General features: G+C 32.9%; 4 protein-coding genes across 4 annotated transcripts; 1 reads left to right on the forward strand and 3 right to left on the reverse strand.

Moving 5' to 3' along the window:
- Positions 1-89: 89 nt before the first annotated feature.
- On the forward strand, positions 90-7972 carry Pngl (N-glycanase Pngl). The gene is made up of 9 exons (XM_069038459.1): positions 90-513; positions 561-680; positions 2438-2530; positions 6073-6238; positions 6287-6468; positions 6521-6703; positions 6752-7364; positions 7416-7577; positions 7628-7972. Exons 1-9 carry the CDS (start codon positions 298-300, stop codon positions 7801-7803), a joined length of 1911 nt encoding a protein of 636 aa, XP_068894560.1. The 5' UTR covers positions 90-297; the 3' UTR covers positions 7804-7972.
- LOC138123678 (putative gustatory receptor 28b) lies at positions 680-2442 on the reverse strand. Its single transcript, XM_069038463.1, has 5 exons — positions 1310-2442; positions 1153-1257; positions 1031-1099; positions 891-980; positions 680-834 (listed from the first exon to the last, which is right to left on the reverse strand). The coding sequence occupies exons 1-5, from the start codon at positions 2264-2266 to the stop codon at positions 745-747; spliced, it is 1311 nt and encodes a 436-aa protein (XP_068894564.1). The 5' UTR covers positions 2267-2442; the 3' UTR covers positions 680-744.
- On the reverse strand, positions 4199-5060 carry LOC138124892 (putative gustatory receptor 28b; the record flags this gene model as incomplete). The annotated part of the gene is made up of 4 exons (XM_069040075.1): positions 4199-4429; positions 4488-4646; positions 4698-4802; positions 4857-5060. Coding segments are annotated over 4 exons (570 nt in total), but the record flags the coding sequence as incomplete, so codon positions are not given.
- Positions 7973-11033: 3061 nt separating the features above from the next.
- On the reverse strand, positions 11034-13987 carry LOC138123685 (putative gustatory receptor 28b). The gene is made up of 5 exons (XM_069038474.1): positions 13131-13987; positions 12897-13084; positions 12740-12844; positions 12528-12686; positions 11034-12473 (listed from the first exon to the last, which is right to left on the reverse strand). Exons 1-5 carry the CDS (start codon positions 13822-13824, stop codon positions 12372-12374), a joined length of 1248 nt encoding a protein of 415 aa, XP_068894575.1. The 5' UTR covers positions 13825-13987; the 3' UTR covers positions 11034-12371.
- Between the last annotated feature and the right edge of the window lie 5151 nt (positions 13988-19138).

Below are 19138 nucleotides of genomic sequence, written 5' to 3' on the forward strand. Positions count from 1 at the left end.
TAAATCGTTCTTTAAAAGTTTATCAAAGGTCGTAGTTGTTATTTCATCACTTATTTTGTAAATCAACATTAATTCTACTGCATTAATTTGCAATTAAAAAGACACGTTGAATTTAAATATTGAAGTTTGCAATTTGCGACTTATAAAAAATAACATTTTAGGCTAACGAAATGACACCTGTCAATCCTGTCATGCATGATAATTATAAATTGTAATATTTGTAATGTCATAATCTGACAGGTGTCTCTATGTATTTTAATATTTTATTAGGGTTTTTAAAGTGTAATCACATTGAAAATGAGTTCTGAAGAAGTGTTTCAAAAACTAAAATCCAATTCCAGCAGTATTTGTGAAGAAACTGTTCGAATTTTAGTGAAAATTGTCGATAATATTGTAAAAGATCCAAATAACCTAAAAGTGAGATCTTTACAAAAAAGCAATTCTACCGTAAAGAATAAAATTTTGGCAATAAAAGGCGGTTTGGAATGTTTAAAATTACTGGGATTTCAAGAGGTACATCTTTTCAATCACTTGCAGCTTTTTCAAAAGAATTTTTTTAGGGTGATACCAATTTTGTTTTACCATCAAGTACACCAATCAGCAAACTGGAAGAAATTAAAAGGAGTTTATTAAATTTAAAAACTAATGATGTACACCAGGGAGCCATTCCAAAGCTAAAGGTAGAATATATATAGATTTTCTTGTGTCTTCTACTGTAAATTAATTAAGTAAGTATGTAATTATTTAACCAATTGTACTATTTGAACATTGTGCTTCAACTCCTTCTTGAAATTGCAACATTATTAATAAGTAAGTGGCAGCAGCTCCAACAATCTGTTAAAAAAGTTTTATGATTGTTTTGTTTTGAAAAACTGTGACCAATTAATTACTGTGAAAATTAAAGTAGCATCAATACTGAACAAACCACATGCTGTGAATTGAAGTGGTCGCTGGTCTACTTGCTGTGAAAAAACCATCAGCTAAAATTATACAATAATTATGTGTAATTAGAAAAAAATAAAATTTTTACTTTTCTTTTGATAACAGGGTCATTTTCATTCAAAAGAACTTTATGAATTGCCATTCCTGTATTTTTGGCCTAAAAGAAATAAATATTTTAACAGTGATGTAACATATTCAGTAAGTAGGTACCTCATTTGTTGTTAGGTGACAAGTTACTGTTACATAGAGTATTTCAAGTGAAGTCCAGGCTGTCCACATTAACCAAACTAGTGCAGAAACTTTGTTTTTTAGAATCTAGAATCAATCTACAAATATTAACATCTTAAGTTTCATTATAAAAAATTACCATGCTTTCATAATACAGATAAAAAACAGTAAAAACCGTTGTTAAAAATTGTGCCGTCAAACAACTCAATATTTGTAATGTGAAACTATCGCTCAATTTATTCCCCACATCTGTTAAGTAGTCATGAAGTTCCATTAACAATTCAATTCTTCTGAGGCCATGTTTCATTTGGTATTCTTGTTCAGTGCTCACTTTCCAAGACAAATGATTAATTTTTTCTTTTGCTAAATCAGCCAGTAATTTGTTAATTAAAATAAACCTTTCATACAAAAGCGTAATTAACAGAACAAAATTATTTTGGGCCAGAAATGATATGAGCGACGGAATAAATAAAACATAATGACTGTTATCATCTTCGGAAAATATGCTATTTTTCATGTACGCATGAGTAATAATTCCTCTTCCCAAAATCGCCACGAATCCCAAAGAAATTATAGAAATTTCGTACACAAAGTGTTTACGGTAATTAATATTCACACCCAGATCTTCGAAAATGTCGTCGATTTTTTTAACGTCTTTGATGGACGATAATACATTGGAACTTTTTGTTATGTTAACCAGGTAAATTATGTAAGTCAAGGCAATTTGTGCGAACAGTTGAAATATAATTCCAATTTTTGACACCCCAGATGCATAGTTTGCTTTAAGTTTTCTGTTCTTTAAATTGGAAACGGCTAGGTAAAGTAGAACTGAAAAAACGGCAATGTAGATGATGTTTAGTATTTTTAGTATGTTGAAAATTTTTAATTTGCGAGTTTTATTCTCTATTTTTAAAAAAATCGACGACACGCCAAATATTGCGGTCATAAATATAATAGGGTAGACAGCATCACAAATGTTTGTGATAAACATGGTAGGTATAAAATAACTGCCCCCTTTGTTACAATAAATCTTATGACAATGAAGGGAAACAATCAAATTTGTCCTTAAAATATTGCTGTAGAGCAGTTGGGGCATTAACGTTGATAATCATCTCACTCGGAATTAATGGTCATACATGATTTAATCTGTATGATAGAGTTGCACACGATCGAGCTATTATAAACCTAAATGTTAAGTAATAACGTTTAAATTATGAAAATGATTGTGACCATTTTAATCTCTATCAACTCAATATTTTATTTTCAGACTGACATCACAGCAAGTAATATTAAGAGTTATCAAGAAAATGACGACGATTTAGATAATGTGAAAAGATTTGTTTTACCCCCGTTGACATTGGTAAGTTTTTCGTGCTTTGCGAGTTTACATGAACATTAGAATTGATAAAAAAAAACAAACAGATATTTGTTTTTTAAGATTACAATCGATCACTCTAAATCTAACATACCTGAGTGTTAATTACAATTTATTTATTTTTTAAAATACAATTTTAATTACACATAATAAACCGGATGTTGACTCCACTTCGCGCATATGAATTTTGCTAAAGAGTAAAGACAGAAAAAAGGTATATTTTCATAGATAGACATATTTAGAGCAGAAAGATATTTACCTGGACGGAACCAGAAAAAGCGCTGTTATTAATTAATTACAAAGATTGAAAATGATACGTTTTCTAACACATCCATGTAAGAGCGTCTTTGTAAGCCACATTTTTTGTCTCCTTCCAAGAACAAGTTAAAATAATTGATCACTGTCACTCATTTTACTGAGTATGTAAAAGTATTCTTGACAAATGTAGTCTTCACGTAGGCCCAGACCAATATATTTTTTCAATGTTTGGCCACAGAAAAAAAAGTACATAATATGGTAATAAAAAACAAACTATGTATTTATATAAATTGTGATTCTGTTTGGGATATCTAATTGAGTTAAAAACGCTGTCAAGGTGTGTTAAATACAATTAAAATAATAATACATAATAATAAAATAGTATCAATATGAAATCTAATTTTTTTTATATGGGGTCATTATAAATTATTGTACCATCGTAGGTGGCTGTGCGCTATGCTTTAGGTGCGCCGTTACGCCCACTAGTTGTTACAAACATTTATAATGACTTCTTATAAAACGCAACTATAATTTCAGTATACAAAAATCGGTTGCTTGTGATTCACAAATTTATACTTTGTAAACTCGTCTTTGCAAAGCACCCATTACAACAGAAAATTCTCGACTTCCTTTATATATACCTTTTTCGTTATAACTCAGTCCCCTTGCAAGACGGTGCAATAGTTTTTACTAAAACCGGAGTTAGAGAAACCCTCTAACTATTAGTGAAAGCACTATAATATATCAAAATACTTGTAGTTTTTTAGTTCTAAGTGCCCAAGGGATACCTACATACGTATAATCAATTCACTTTTGTAATGACGAACTAGAGTTACTAAATTTAGTAACTTTTGTCTTGTGAACACATCTTTTTACCGCGAATTTGGGCTTTTAAAAAGTTAGGTTATGGGTCACGTCATTTGTTCTGTCAAAACTGGTCCAATTCAAAGTATAGTGAAACTAAATGTGTTTATTTTGAAGAAAAAAGCAAAGTTGCTCTACACAAATACGAAAAGGCAGTTGAACATAACAATGAAATAATTTTGCAGAATCCAGAATCCGAATCTTCAACCAAATTAACAATATTTGTGGATATGTCATGGATGCTAAAGTTTCTCATAAGCCTTGTTCTTGTCCTTCATTTAAAATTCTATACATATTTCTGGGACTGAAGCCTGTGCAGCACTTAGGAAGAGTTTTATTTTAGATTAGGATTTACCGAAAAAACATTCGCCACTGCTTCTACAATTTTGTATATTGATGCTTTACTCCGTTTTGGAAATGCATTCATTTTGGCAGTGACAATAATATGACATTTTAAATCATTGCCAACTGTCGAATTTTCATATATTTTGTAAAAAAATTTAACAAAAAAAAAGTTCCAGTTCGTCATTACAAAAATGAATGCATTATATACATAAATTTAGTTTTTTTGTAATATGTTATGATGTGGGAAAAAGCTTACCTTAATAACGTGTGGTTTAATACTTATGTAAATATTTGAATAGGTTACCCACACGTTTCTCATAACAGGAATGAAGTGGTATTTGAGGTACAAACAGGAGGTGACATTGTTTCTTGAAACTGAATCATAATAATGATGAAAGTGGCTGAGGACCCTATCATCTGAAATAGTTACTTAGACAATTACATATTCACATGTACACGTAGCCATTGTTCTTACATTAAACAATAAACTTGCGTCGATGTTGAAGAGACCACATAAAGTAAACCTGAATTTACTATGCATTATTTGCTTCGAAAACGCCAACAATTTTTCTTCAACTTCTTCGTTGTCGTTTCTTATCAAAACTTTATGTACTTTTCGTCCGACCTCTTCGGCCTACAATTAAAATGATTTTCATCCAAATTTTGTACATTTAGCAGAATATACTTCTTCACTAGCGAAGTGACAAGCAACAGCGACGTGAAGAATTTCGTAAGTTTTAAGAAAGCCCCAACCCAACCAACACAATGCCGAAAATGGTTTAGACGAGTACTGGAACGAAATAATGTATTTTACAAAGGACAAACGAATTTTCAGTTGATGTACCATCCAGTAGTAGTAAAATATTGAATAGAGGCTAATAAAAAATTGATGAGCCAACGAGGGCAGCATTTGAATGTTATAATTTAAATTGGTCCTGTGTGCCGCTTTGCATAAAATTTCATGGATCTTCGCCAGAGTTATGATTTGCTTCAAAATCGTAGGATCAGCTGACTTTTTTGTATTACGTACAACTAAAAATTTTCGTTTTTATGACGAGTAAAATTGGAAGCGACTTACTTGAAGCTTTTGTTTTGACGTGCTGTCCTACTAATTTGTATTTAATCCTTTCTAACTGTTGACTGATCATTTTAAATCTTTGGTAAATAAGCAAAGCGGTTATTGCGAACTGACTGTTCATACCATACAAAATTATCATAGGATGAGTGAATAAGATCCACATGTGCACAGAAAGCGGAGGGAAGTTTTCAGTTTTAATGTTTTTACTCTGCATAGCAGTGATCAAAGCAATCATGACCATTCCAGAAGATATTATTACAATTTCGTAACATACAAAACGACTGTACCGAAATTTTTGTTTCATGCTCTTCAAAAGTTCGTCGACTCTATTCAAATTCGTCATAACATCTCTTACGTGTTTTGTTTGCACGAAACTCATCAGATAGATCGTGTATAAAATGATAATGACAAAAAAGAACTCTAGAGTTATACCGAAATTTGAAACTTTGTTAGGTTTTTTGTAGAATGTTTTTCCTACCACTGTGTTAGATTTTCTAACAATGGTCGTAGCTAAACTCAACGAATAAGCTGTCAACATTAACACTGTTATTAAATGTAGTTTTTTTGAAAAATAAAGCGTGTATTGACCAACTCTTCTCAAAGGAAACATCGGAAATAAACCTACAACAGTTGACAAGACAAAAATAGGTAACAAACTTTCGTAGAAGTGATTCGGAAAGCGGAATCGTGACATGTTATCTGCTTTCTCTTCTACTTAAAACTGCGAACGATAATATGTCACTCAGTTTGGCTCATCTAGTTTAAAATGTTTTTCACAACAAGTTAATCTAATTGAAGTAATTCTGGTATTGCTCGATCATTGATATCTCTCAATAAAGTTTATAAACATTATAAATTCATGTTGCAATGCATTTCAAATAATTTGGATAATTTGCCTCGATGAAAATCTTGTTTTTGCAATATTTATTAATATCAGTCGCAGTAGTGATAAGTCTGCCAGTAACAATAATGGAAATTTTAGAAATTTGCCAATCCGTTTTTGCAAAGGATAGAGCGACAGTTCCATCATGCTCTAGCTTTTGGCGACAAAGATTGTCAAAAGCGTGCCAAAAAGCTGATACCACTGGATCAACTGGAAATGAACGCGCAAAGAAATTTGAGGTACCTTCAAACTCGGATAAAGAAAGGTACTCAGTGACTCCGACCCTCTAAAACTTTAATTCATCTTTTTGCAGAAAAGCTGCAAGATCCGGAATTTTCTGTCCAGGACATGTTGCTCCTGGAACTATTGACGTGGTTTAAAGAAGAATTTTTTTCATGGGTTAACTCCCCTGCATGCAGTAGTTGTGGGAAAAGCACCACCGCAGCTGGCATGAGTTCCGATCAGAAAGATTTGACATTTACCAGCAGAGTTGAAGTAAAGAGGAAGTTGCATTTTAACTTGTTTAATAAAGACTGATGATTTGAAGGTATACCAGTGTAAAAGTTGCCACCACGTGACTAAATTTCCACGTTATAATGACCTAAACATTCTATTGGAAACCCGCAGGGGTAGATGCGGAGAGTGGGCCCAAGTGTTCACTTTGTTTTGCCGATCTTTAGGCTGGGACGCTCGCTACGTCGTCGACGAGCTGGACCACGTCTGGACCGAAGTAAATTCCATTTACCAATTTCAAACACTTCTGTATCGTCTACTTTAGGTGTACTCGGTGACGCAAAACCGGTGGATACATTGCGACCCCTGTGAAAACGCTTGCGATACGCCACTGATGTACGAAAATGGATGGAACAAAAAACTGACATACGTTATTGCCTATTCACCCGAAGAGGTGCAAGACGTAACGTGGCGCTATTCGAGCAACCACAAAGCGGTGCTCGCTCGGAGGAAGAACTGCTCAGAAGATGACCTCATCGGTGCGCTGATAGTTTTGCGAAATGAAAGGCAAAAGACGATGTCGAAGTCTAAACAGAGTTATTTGACCAAGAGGTTGGTGTACGAGTTGTTGGAGTTGATGGTGGAGCGGAAACCTCACGACAACGAGAAGCTTGGTCGAACTTCGGGGTCTAAATCGTGGAGGATGGCACGGGGGGAAGTTAAAAGTGAAAACATGTACGTGTGGAGAATAGCAAATAAACATGTTGTTGATGATAAGTTAAGCATAAAGTATTCCACGGCACTAGATAAGTATGAGTTTGTGAAAGGAGATGGTTGCGTGATAACGGTAGACGAGTGGAGTTTTGGAGTTTTTGACTCTACTAATATATTCAGAAAGGAGGAGAAGGACTGGAAAACTGTATACATATGTAGAAGCGGTAGAAATGAAAAAAAAATGCATTTTTTTATGACTGTATTTGCGTTTTTAGAAGGGACAGATACAGGCAGTATATCGTGGAAATATGAGCTAGAAAATGACGTTACTAGAGTTATAGATGTTGTATCTTTAAAATTCAATCACAAGATTTACGAAAACGGTGTGGTGGAGATAAAATTAATTTCAGATGGTATTTGTGTGGATTTTCCCAAAAGTATAAATCTGTTGCGTTTCCGACAACATGAAATGATGTTTTTGTTTTAGGCGAGGAAAGTCTTGAGACCAGAGCATTTTCGGGGGTTAGAGAGTTCAGTATTCAGGTGAATTTGAAAGGAGGAAAAGGAGACGTGGCTTGGCAACACGCTCAATTATTCCGGCAGGCAATTCACAGTGAAGATTATCCATTTGTTCTCTCGTTAACGTTTAAGGCGAAGAATTAAAACGTTCTTAGGTATTTTATTGTTTAATTGGGAATATAAGTGAAATAGTTAAGATGGCTGTAAGTCAAATGATTACAATACTTAAATAAATTCAGTTATTGATTTGTCCAAATTTAATTTTAACAGCTCTCATACAAATAAAAGAATAAAGGAAAGAAATCATATTGCATTAATGTTTTTTTTTTACGTATAATGTGAATAAGTGGAGTAATGTAAATTATGTACCTACCCATATTTTCTTAATAATTATGCAAGTTTTCTTGCACAAGTGCAAACATGCAAGAAAAACAAAGAATTGAATGACAAAGTAAAAACCGTTGTTATGCTTTCGTATATTCACTGTAGTCAGGGATATCTTGACGAGGAATTTTATGTCATGAACCTTTAAAATTTAAACACGAAGCAAATGTTCTATTTAATACAAATTTTATACCGAAAATTGATATTTTTGTATATCCAGGCCGCGAAATCATTTTTTAACCAACAAAAAAAAAGTCGCCGAGGGCGCTTGCGGACGAGACAGGACAATCTCGAGGACTAAGGTGTACACAACATTTTTTGTGCAACTGAAAATTTGTAACTATTATGAAATGAACAAATAAAATTTACTTCACTGTCAATAAATACATATTATTTCGGCTTACATGTCGCTATGAAAATGACATAAATAAAGCAATTCATTTTGTAAATAATCGTAAAAATATGTGAAGAAAATTGTAGTGAAAGTGATGTTTCCAATTTCGTGTGGATGCTCCTCCAGAGTTAAAAAGTAAAGTCAGTAAACGTCACTCTTACATGGAAACTCTGATTTGTGGCAAATACACTGCCCCAAAAAAGTTAAAGATATTGCTGTTTGTGAACAAGAAAGGAAGAACAGGGATCATAATCAATACACATGTGTAATTCCATTCATTTTCAGCCAAATCAATACAGAATGGCACTAAAAAAAAAGTAAAACCTTTGAAATAAAATAAAATAAAATAATTTTTGTTTTAATTTCAAATAATCGGTATTTCGTCCTCGATCCTCGTACCCGTATAACTTCTCTAATAGGACGAATTAAGTTGTCAATCTGTTGCCACAAAATAGGGAACAAGTCACTCAATTCCCGAATATTCTCTGGATAAGGCAAATAATCTGGGAGAGTGTTTCCAAGGTCTCAGGCGGGTTCAATGGGATTGAGGTCCGGAGATCGTGCAGGTAGCTGAAAATGTTGAATTTCCTGCAAATATAAGGTTTCCAAAACCAATCGTATCCTGTGCAGAGGAGCGTTATCATTCACATATCGAGAATATCCTTAACTTTTGGGGCAGTGTATTAAAATGATGTTTAGTTTAACGGCCGTCGTTAAAAGCAAAGAAATTGGATTTCGCGGCCTGTTTTAGGTACAATTGCGGTCACAGAATCTTGGCCACAATTGAAGAAAAACTTCAAAGTGATTTTCAATAATTGTCATTTATTAATGACACTAATGATTGGTTTACATCATTTTTTTAGAAATGTCTAAAGAATGTTGGCCAAGATTCCGTGTCCGGAATAGTACGTGAAGTGCTCGTTTCATGTACGGTTACACAAAAAAATATCTATTTTTGGGTAATATTTTCCGGCGACTTATCATTTTAAGATTTTAATTGGCCATGTTTCTGACTCTTAGAGAATGATGTATTTTCTACAAATTATGTAAAGCTAAAATTTATTTTAATTTTTTAAAACAGTAAATCAATAAAAGCATTTTTGGATTTTGTGCAGGTTTATCAAACGTTTTGGTATCTTGGTCCGCATGTCTATCGGTCACAAAGATTATCAAATTTTCTTTCCAGATTTTGTCAATAGGTACTGTTACATTAAAAAAAAGCAAGTATTTTCAATGATTTGATCATCGTGCGCACGACTCGCGGCGAGACCGTTTTCCGCCAGAAATAATAAAAGAGAGAGTGTGGGGAAGGACTTTTTGGTCTTTGGTCAGGGAGGTCAGATCGGTGCGGGACTGTGAAAGGGGCTGAAATGGCGAGTGGTTGAACGACGAGAAAAGGGTGTGGAGACGTCGAGGGTCCGAAGAAGGTGAGGCTGGAAGAAGAGTCCAGGAAGTTCAAATCCAGACGCCGAGGAGCGAATTTACGGATCCTCGACAGAAGGTTCATGAAAAACCAAACCCCGGAGTGCGGAGTCAAATTCCACGCCCGGATTTCGTCGTCCACCGTGTGCCCGAGGAAGTCCCCGAGGAACGTCCAGGTCTCCAGAGACGTCGACCGCTTCGTAACGATCAAGGCAGCGCGTCGTTTCAGGCAGAACGTTTTTTTTTGTTCGGGTTTGAGTTATCGGTCTGCTGGTGACCTCGCCTGCAATAATAGTTTTTTTTTGTAAGAGTTCCTGTTTATTTGATTTCTTTATCTTTTGTGTCTTCGTCCGCCGCGCGACTTCTTTCTCTTTTAGAATTTTCCTTTTCTTTTGGGAAACGAGGCCTGAGGGAACGGTCCCACCGATCGTGGGCGGCGTAGAAGAATAGCGTCGAGGACGATATCGGGCTTCGCTTTCGGTTCCCCCTTTTTCTCTTTGATTTTTGTGTTTGAATCCCATTTACTCTACGAGAGTTTTTTTTTTAATCGCGGCGAGGGCACAACCCTTCATTTTGCACTTAATTATTGAGTGTCAGAAACGTTTTTGTTGTCAAATAATCAGATTTGTACGTGTGCAGGACTGAGTGAAAATATATTCATTTCGTTTAAACCACTCGGAGTTTTCGTTCTTCCGATTATCACCACCCATCCCCACGTTAAGGTGGTACTCTCGAGCAGTCTCCAGTGCGTCTCGACCCGAAATCTGTTAAATCGTTATTTTGAGAAAATTTCACCATAAGGGAAAATAAATAACGTAACAGTAGGTACAGAGCAACGAAACAGAATTGTGTTTCTTTAATGTGAAACGTGGAAGTTGGTGAATTATTATTTCCCAAAATGGTGGATGCGCCAAGAAAACTTTTGAAGAAACATTTCGATATTTTGTCTGTCTCTTTCGACGTGACAAATGCAAAAAAGTAATCCACATTTTTTTATCTTTAATCTTAATAAAATTGTCTAATTATTTATTATTTGCATAAAACATTTTTTTAAAACGCGCGACATACGTAGGAATGCAGTTCCAAATACATATAAGAAGGTAGACAGCATCATAAATATCTTTGAGTATTATCCAATGTTTCTCCTTAACAAATTTTATGACAATGTGCGCAGAAAAAAATAGGTTTATATTTAACAAAACATTACAGTATTTCACTTGGAACATTAACTTTGATAATCATCTCAATTGAAATAAATGGTTTTATGTAATCTAATATTTATGATAGAGTTGCACACGACTAGACTGTTATTGTTACATAATAACGTTTAAATTATGTAAATGATTGTGATCATTTTTATCTTGACCAACTTAATATTTCAGGCCAAAATAACTGCAACCAAGGGCAACTAACATTTGGAGTTATCAAGTAAATGACAATCTAGATAATGTGAAATGATTTATTTAACTAAAATTTTTATATTTAGTACTTTCCAATAATATTCCAGCTAACAAACAATTTACATTAGCTTATATACAACGTGTCTCAGAAATGAGTACCTACATTAATTTTAACTGGTAATAGAACTCGTTAGTAGCAACAATATAGGTATTTAAATATATTTTTTTCCTAAACCTTGAAGTTATACAATTGAAATTATTGAAAGATTTGACACAAATTTCGTTACCCGCTTATGGGGATTACTTGCTTCGCCGATGCCAATAAGCGAAGAACAAAAAACAAATGCAAAAAAACTTTCACTTGTTGCTAACAGCGGCTAATTATTGCGCCCGGTGCTGTGACCTATAATAATAAGGGTGAAGGAGAAAAAAGGGGATCATATGGTGTAAAATAATGACAAAATGTCTCCTAAAATTAATTCTCTGGACTCGAGGAGCACTCCCCCACGCTTCACCATACGCCAACGCAATATCTATGTATCCACTATTCGAAAATAAACGGCCATTTTCACAAAATTTTTGCTTAAATCACAGAATCAACACGTAAACACCTGCTTTTCGGAGTCGCACAAAACTGACTAAAAATGTAATCCTCTTTTGTCTACCTCGGCCACAGAGCGAATAAACTTTATTTTAAAAACACAATGTTTTGCGCTGATTTTACAAAAACTATTATTTCACGGTCGCTGTTATTGGGCCAAATATAAAATGCAAGTAAATAGACAAGCTCGTTAATTTATGGGGGGGTAAAATACTGCAATGAAAATCATATTTCAAAAAAATGGAACATAACAATTTTGTTGTTCTTGACGAGACCTGTCACTGGTTAAAATTAATGTACTTATTTCTGAGACACGTTTTATCTAAGTAGGCACTTCTTATTATTCTATCTACATACTAATGCCTAGTAAATATTAAAAGCAATACTCCAATTATTTTTCTATACCTAATACCTAATATCAGTTTTTTAAATAATATTCTCTTCCACTTAGGACACATTTGAAAAAACAGCTAAACAACATCTAATTTTAAATATCTCCAGTTAGGCAATCTTAAATCACAAAAGAAGTTCTATTTGAGATGCAAGTCGTTGGTGACATTGTTTCCTGAAATTGAATCATAATAACGATGAACGTGGTTGAAGATCCGATCATCTGAAATTATTAATTAAACAATTATTCTGAAGACCACGCAGCCATTGTTCTTACATTAAATAATAAACTTGCATCAATGTTGAAGAGACCGCACAAAGTAAATTTAAATTTACTATGGATTACTTGTTTTGAAAATGCCAACAATTTTTCTTCAATTTCTTCATTGTCGTTTCTTATAAGAATTTTATGTACTTTTCGTCCGATCACTTGAGCCTATAATTAAAATAAATGTTTCAAATATTCTGTACTAAAGTTGAGGTACACACTTCTTCGCTTGCCAAGTGACAAGTAATCGTGACATGAAGAATTTCGTAAGTTTTGTAAAACCCCCAAGCCAACCAACAAGATGCCGAAAATGGTTTAGACGAATACTGAAACGAATTTTTTTTTACAAGGTAACAAATAATTTTTAAATTAGTGTACCATCCAATAGTAGTAAAATATTGAAAAGAGGCTAACAAAAAACTGATGAGCCAATGTGGGCAGCATTTGAATGTTATAATTTAAATTGGTTTTTTGTGCAACTCTGCATAAAATTTCATGAATCTTTACGAGAGTAATTATATTGTTTAGTATCTTGGGATCAGCTGACTTTTTTGCATTACGAACAACTAAAAAATTTGTTGTGTAATAAAAAACACAAAGAAACTGACTTACTTGGGACCGTTGTTTTTACATGATATCCATCTAATTTGAATTTGATATTTTCCAGTTGTTGGTTAATCATTTTAAATCTTTCATAAATGAGCATTGCAGTTATCCCAAACTGACTGTTCATGTCATATAAAGGTACCAGAGGATAAATGAATAAAATCCACATGTGCAGAGATAGCGGAGGAAATTTTTCAATTCTTATATTTTGAATCTGCATAGAAGCGATCAGCGTAACCATCATTAATCCGGAAAAAATTATTATTAACTGATAACATACAAAACGACCGTACCGAAATTTTTGTTTCATGTTCTTCAGCAAATCGTCGACTTTATTGAGACTCATCATAACGTTTTTCACGTGTTTCGTTTTCACAAAACTCATAAAATAAAGCGTGTACAAGATGACAATACCAAAGATAAATTCGAATGTTATACCGAAATTTGAAACTTTGTTGCGTTTTTTGTAAAATTTTTTGCCCACAACAGTATTGGACTTTCTGATAATGGTCATAGCAAAACACAGCGAAAAAATTGTCAGTAGTAAAGATGTTATTAAGTGCAATTTTCTCGAAGTGTAGAGAGTGTATTCACCCATTCTTTTTACGGGAAACATCGGAAATACTCCTAGAATTGTCGTTAACACAAATATCGGCAACAAACTTTCGTAGAAATGATTTGGTAAGGGCAGTCGTGCCATGGTTTGTTTTTCAAACGAAACTGTGAACTAAATGCACTTCAGTTTGGTTCATTATATTTAAAACCCTCTTTATAATGAATTTATGTTGTACCTAACCGAAATAATCTTGGTAATTGTTTGATCAGTGATACCCCCTCGCAATGTATATACAGGGTGTAATCGAAATACACGAAATAATTTTAACCGCGAGCTACTGGCTTCATGTAGAACTCGGAAAAAATATTTAAAAATACTATGTCAAAAAATAAATTGACATTTAATTTTTAAGGTACAATTTTTATACATAGTTGCTTTTAGTGTTGTACGTTGTCCCACAACCTCGTAGGTAAAATTTCAGCACATTTTTAAAATACACCCTTGTATATCATGTTTTATAAAACGTACACCAATGCGGTTTCCTTGTTTTAAAGCATATTTCCTAGAGGTTACGTCGCATTGGCGTACATTTTATAAAATATGATATACAAGGGTGTATTTTAAAAATGTGCCGAAATTTTACCTATGTGGTTGTGGGACAACGTAGATGACTACAAGCAACTACATACAGGGCAAGTCATGTAAGGTTTATTTCTGAATTTATTTTGTCCGCAACCAACAATACTAATTACGCTGACCACTTGATACCGTTTATAATGTGTTTTAATTTAGTAATCAACGTAGGTATGTAATTTGGCTAAAAATGTCAAAGTGACAGTTGATGAATTTAATTTTTGATTTCATTTTGACGTCATTTTGACATTTTTAGTCAAATTACATACCTACGTTGATTACTAAATTAAATCACATTATAAACGGTATCAAGGAGTCAGCGTCATCAGTATTTTTGGTTGCGTACAAAATAAATTCAGAAGTTAACCTTATGTGACTTGCCCTGTATAAAAAATTGTACCTCAAAAATTAAATGTCAATTTATTTTTTGACAGAATTTTTTAAATATTTTTTCCGAGTTCTACATGAAGCCAATAGCTCGTGATTAAAATTATTCCGTGTACATATTTCGATTACACCCTGTATGTAAATATAAGAAATTCATATCACGAGTTATATCAAACAGTTTAGGCAATTTACCTTCATGATTTTTTTTTTGTATTTATGAATAATTGTGGCAATTGTAGTAATTTTGTGGCAGTAATAATTTAGTTTGTAAACGTTACAAATTTCCCGATTATTTTTTTATCCTTCTGTAGTTTTAATATACCCAGAAGAATGACTTAACCTTGCATTAATGCATTAATGTTTGACTGCAAAGATTAGCAAAAGGGTAGATGTAGATGTGTAGCTATGTACCTACTTAGTACAGTTCAAAATTATTTCAGCTAACAAACAGTTTAAATTAGCTTATACATACTCGTACATAAGTACTTCTTATTCTACTAAAAGATACGTAGTAAATATTAGAAGCAACACTCCTATTATTTTTCTATACCTAATATCAATTTTTAAAAATATTCTATTCTAATTAGGACAAATTTGAAGAAACAATTAAACATCCAATTTTAAATATCTCGAGTTAGGCAAAAATCTTAAATCAGAAAAGAAGTTCTATTTGAGACGCAAGTCGTTGGTGACATTGTTTCCTGAAACTGAATCATAATAACGATAAAAGTGGTTGAAGATCCGATCATCTGAAATTATTATTTAAACTATTATTCTGAAGATCACGCAGCCATCGTTCTTACATTAAATAGTAATCTTGCATCAATGTTGAAGAGACCGCACAAAGTAAATTTAAATTTACTGTGGATTACTTGTTTTGAAAATGCCATCAATTTTTCTTCAATTTCTTCATTGTCATTTCTTATTAGAATTTTATGTATTTTTCGTCCGATCACTTGAGCCTATAATTAAAACAGATGTTTCAAATATTCTGTACTAAAGTTGAGGTACACACTTCTTCGCTTGCCAAGTGACAAGTAATCGTGACGTGAAGAATTTCGTAAGTTTTGTAAAACCCCCAAGCCAACCAACAAGATGCCGAAAATGGTTTAGACGAATACTGAAACGAAAATATTTGTTTACAACGGAACACGGAACACATAATTTTTAAATTAGTGTACCATCCAAGAGAAGTAAAATACTGAATAGAGGCTAATAAAAAACTGATGAGCCAATGCGGGCAGCATTTGAATGTTATAATTTAAATTGGTTTTTTGTGCAACGCTGCATAAAATTTCATGAATCTTCGCCAGAGTAATTATATTGTTTAGTATCTTGGGATCAGCTGACTTTTTTGCATTACGAACAACTAAAAAAATTTTTATGTAATAAATAACACAAAGAAACTGACTTACTTAGGGCCTTTGTTTTTACATGATATCCATTTAATTTGAATCTGATACTTTCCAGTTGTTGGTTAATCATTTTAAATCTTTCATATAGGAGCATTGCAGTGATCCCGAACTGACTGTTCATGTCATATAAAGGTATCGTAGGATAAATGAATAAAATCCACATGGGTAGAGACAGCGAAGAAAAATGTTCAATTCTGACATTTTGAATCTGCATAGAGGCGATCAGCGCAACCATCATAAATCCGGAAAAAATTATTATTAACTGATAACATACAAAACGACCGTACCGAAATTTTTGTTTCATGTTCTTCAACAAATTGTCGACTTTATTGAGAGTTATCATTACGTTTTTCACGTGTTTCGTTCGCACAAAACTCATAAAATAAATCGTGTACAAGATGACAATACCAAAGATAAATTCGAATGTTATACCGAAATTTGAAACTTCATTGCGGTTTTTGTAGAATTTTTTGCCCACAACGGTATTGGAGTTTGTAACAATTGTGATAGCAAAACACAAAGAATAAATTGTCAAGAGTAAAGATGTTATTAAGTGCAATTTTCTCGAAGTGTAGAGAGTGTATTCACCCATTCTTTTTACGGGAAACATCGGAAATACTCCTACAATTGTTGTTAACACAAATATCGGCAACAAACTTTCGTAGAAATGATTTGGCAGGGGCAGTCGTGCCATGGTTTGTTTTTCAAACGAAACTGTGCTTCAGTTTCGTTCATTCTATTTTAAAACCCTCTTTATAAGGAATTTTTGTTGTAACCGAAGTAATTGTTTGATAAGTGAAACCCCTCGTAATGTCTGTAAATATTAGAAATTCATATCAAGAGTTATTTCAAACAGTTTAGGCAATTTTTCTTTAGTACGTAGGTATTTATGAATAATTGTGGCGATATAGTAAATTTATGACAGTAATAACTAATAATAGTTATTTAATAAACTAGTTTGTTAATGAAGGCGATTAATAATCGAAACTGTTTAAAGCACGAACGAGTGTAGCGAGTGAGTGCCTTTAATAGTTGAGATTATTAATCGCCCATTAACAAACGAGTTGATTACAAAATTTTTTCGTTGACCGCAAACATTATTTTTTTGTGACAAAATTTCAAATTGAAGCCAAATCAAAACCAATTTCATTTTTTTCGATAAAGATGAGACCTTATAAAATACCTTCACCCTTTTTTTGTCCTCAGGGTAGGCCATTTTTAAATTTTTCGACACATTCTATTCACTTTACCACAAAGAGTGTCAGAAGACGTCAACTCCATTCACATTCAATTTCACGTAAAAATCACGGTTGCTGAGAAAACCTAGTTACCTTTGAAAAATATGACATGCGAATTATAACCAAAAAGGTCGGCTTTTGAAAAAGTGAATTCATAATTGTGCAGTTATGGGGCTATAAAATATAGAAAACCTTGCTGCACTACCTACTGCAGTGTTGGTAAGTGCAAACAAGGCATGTTCGAGGTTGTTTATACATCAAAATATCAAAATCGCAAAAATCGTTGATTAATGAAAATAGTGTATTAATGAGGTCCATTAATACACTATATTTTAGACAAAATAATTCATTAATATTGAAATTAACAAGCGGTCAACGGAAAAGAATTTTACCCTGTTTTCAAGGTATATTGAAAAAAGCAAATATTTCAAAAATATTTCAAGGATTGCAAAAAGTAACATTTTAAACAATTTTACTTACCTGCTAAGTTTTTCAAATCCCACAAAAACAATTCAGTTTTTATCATTTTATCTTTTGTTTTCAACTACTTACACAGGACAAATAACAAGCATTAATTAATTAATCATTTTATTAAGAAATACCTATTGTAATATAATGTACTAAAATAAACGTATGAAATTTGAAATAGGTATACTAAACATGAACAAGTGTAGTCCACCGCAAATAAACGTAGAATACAGTAAATTAAAATTAAACATATGAAATATACCCACAACAATCATATGTAGACTTGACAAAAATGTATTACATAAACTAAAAATAAAAGTGTATTGTATACTAAAATTAAACGTGTGCAATTTACGGAAATTTATGGTAAATATTATGCAAAAAATGAACGTTGACGACGCGGACATTTTCCAGTACATAACAGGTTTGATATACTGTATTGGCACATATGGTATGGCTCATTATTACACATTTTCTATACCATTCACTGTTGCTGGGGATGTGCACTCATGAAGAGAAGTAATTTTCCCTTTGGGGATTTGGGGTCCATTCTCCACTACTGCAACAAGAAAGATGCGAAATTAAAAGTACTGTTTGCTTTTACTTAGGTATTTACATCTCTCTATGAAACATCTCTTTTTGTTCCCTTGATTCAAATTTTATTGTTATTGGTATAATTCCCATATATATTATTGAGATTTGTGCTGGCCCTTCATCCCTATAGGATTGTCTGGATACATGAAATGGATCAAAACCCTGAATTATTACTCTTCCCTCTCCAGTATACAGGATGATTCATCTTTTACCGCCGGTGGCAAAATTGACCTTAAAAATTATGATTTCACTTTCATATTTTGCAGACCTAATTTATTATCCATAAGGCACATAATATCAAAAAATGAAATGTATAAGTTAATTAGGTTAAATTTTGCCATTTTCTCAATTATTAATTGTTTAATTTATTCAACCTTGTAGTATATGCACACTCAGGTATTTTCACACAATTTTACCATGTTAAATTAATTTTAGCGTATGGTATTATTGAAATAAACGCATTTTGATATTCAAATTTGTATTTGCTTCATGATTTACGACATAATGTCCAAATATCTTAACAATAAGATTTATTAGAAGATTTTTATTGCCACAGCAGGGGGTCCTTTGTAAAATCGAAGAAATTCGCCTAAGCAGGTCAGTTTTACAAGGTAGTCATTGTTAGAGAAAATTTACAACACTAAAAGCCAACAACCATCAATAAAGGCAACTTTTCCATTAAAATCGATTTAATTCAAAAACTATCAAACATTTTTCGAAACG

This window comes from Tenebrio molitor, chromosome 2, assembly GCF_963966145.1.
Source record: "Tenebrio molitor chromosome 2, icTenMoli1.1, whole genome shotgun sequence".
Lineage (NCBI taxonomy): Eukaryota > Metazoa > Arthropoda > Insecta > Coleoptera > Tenebrionidae > Tenebrio > Tenebrio molitor.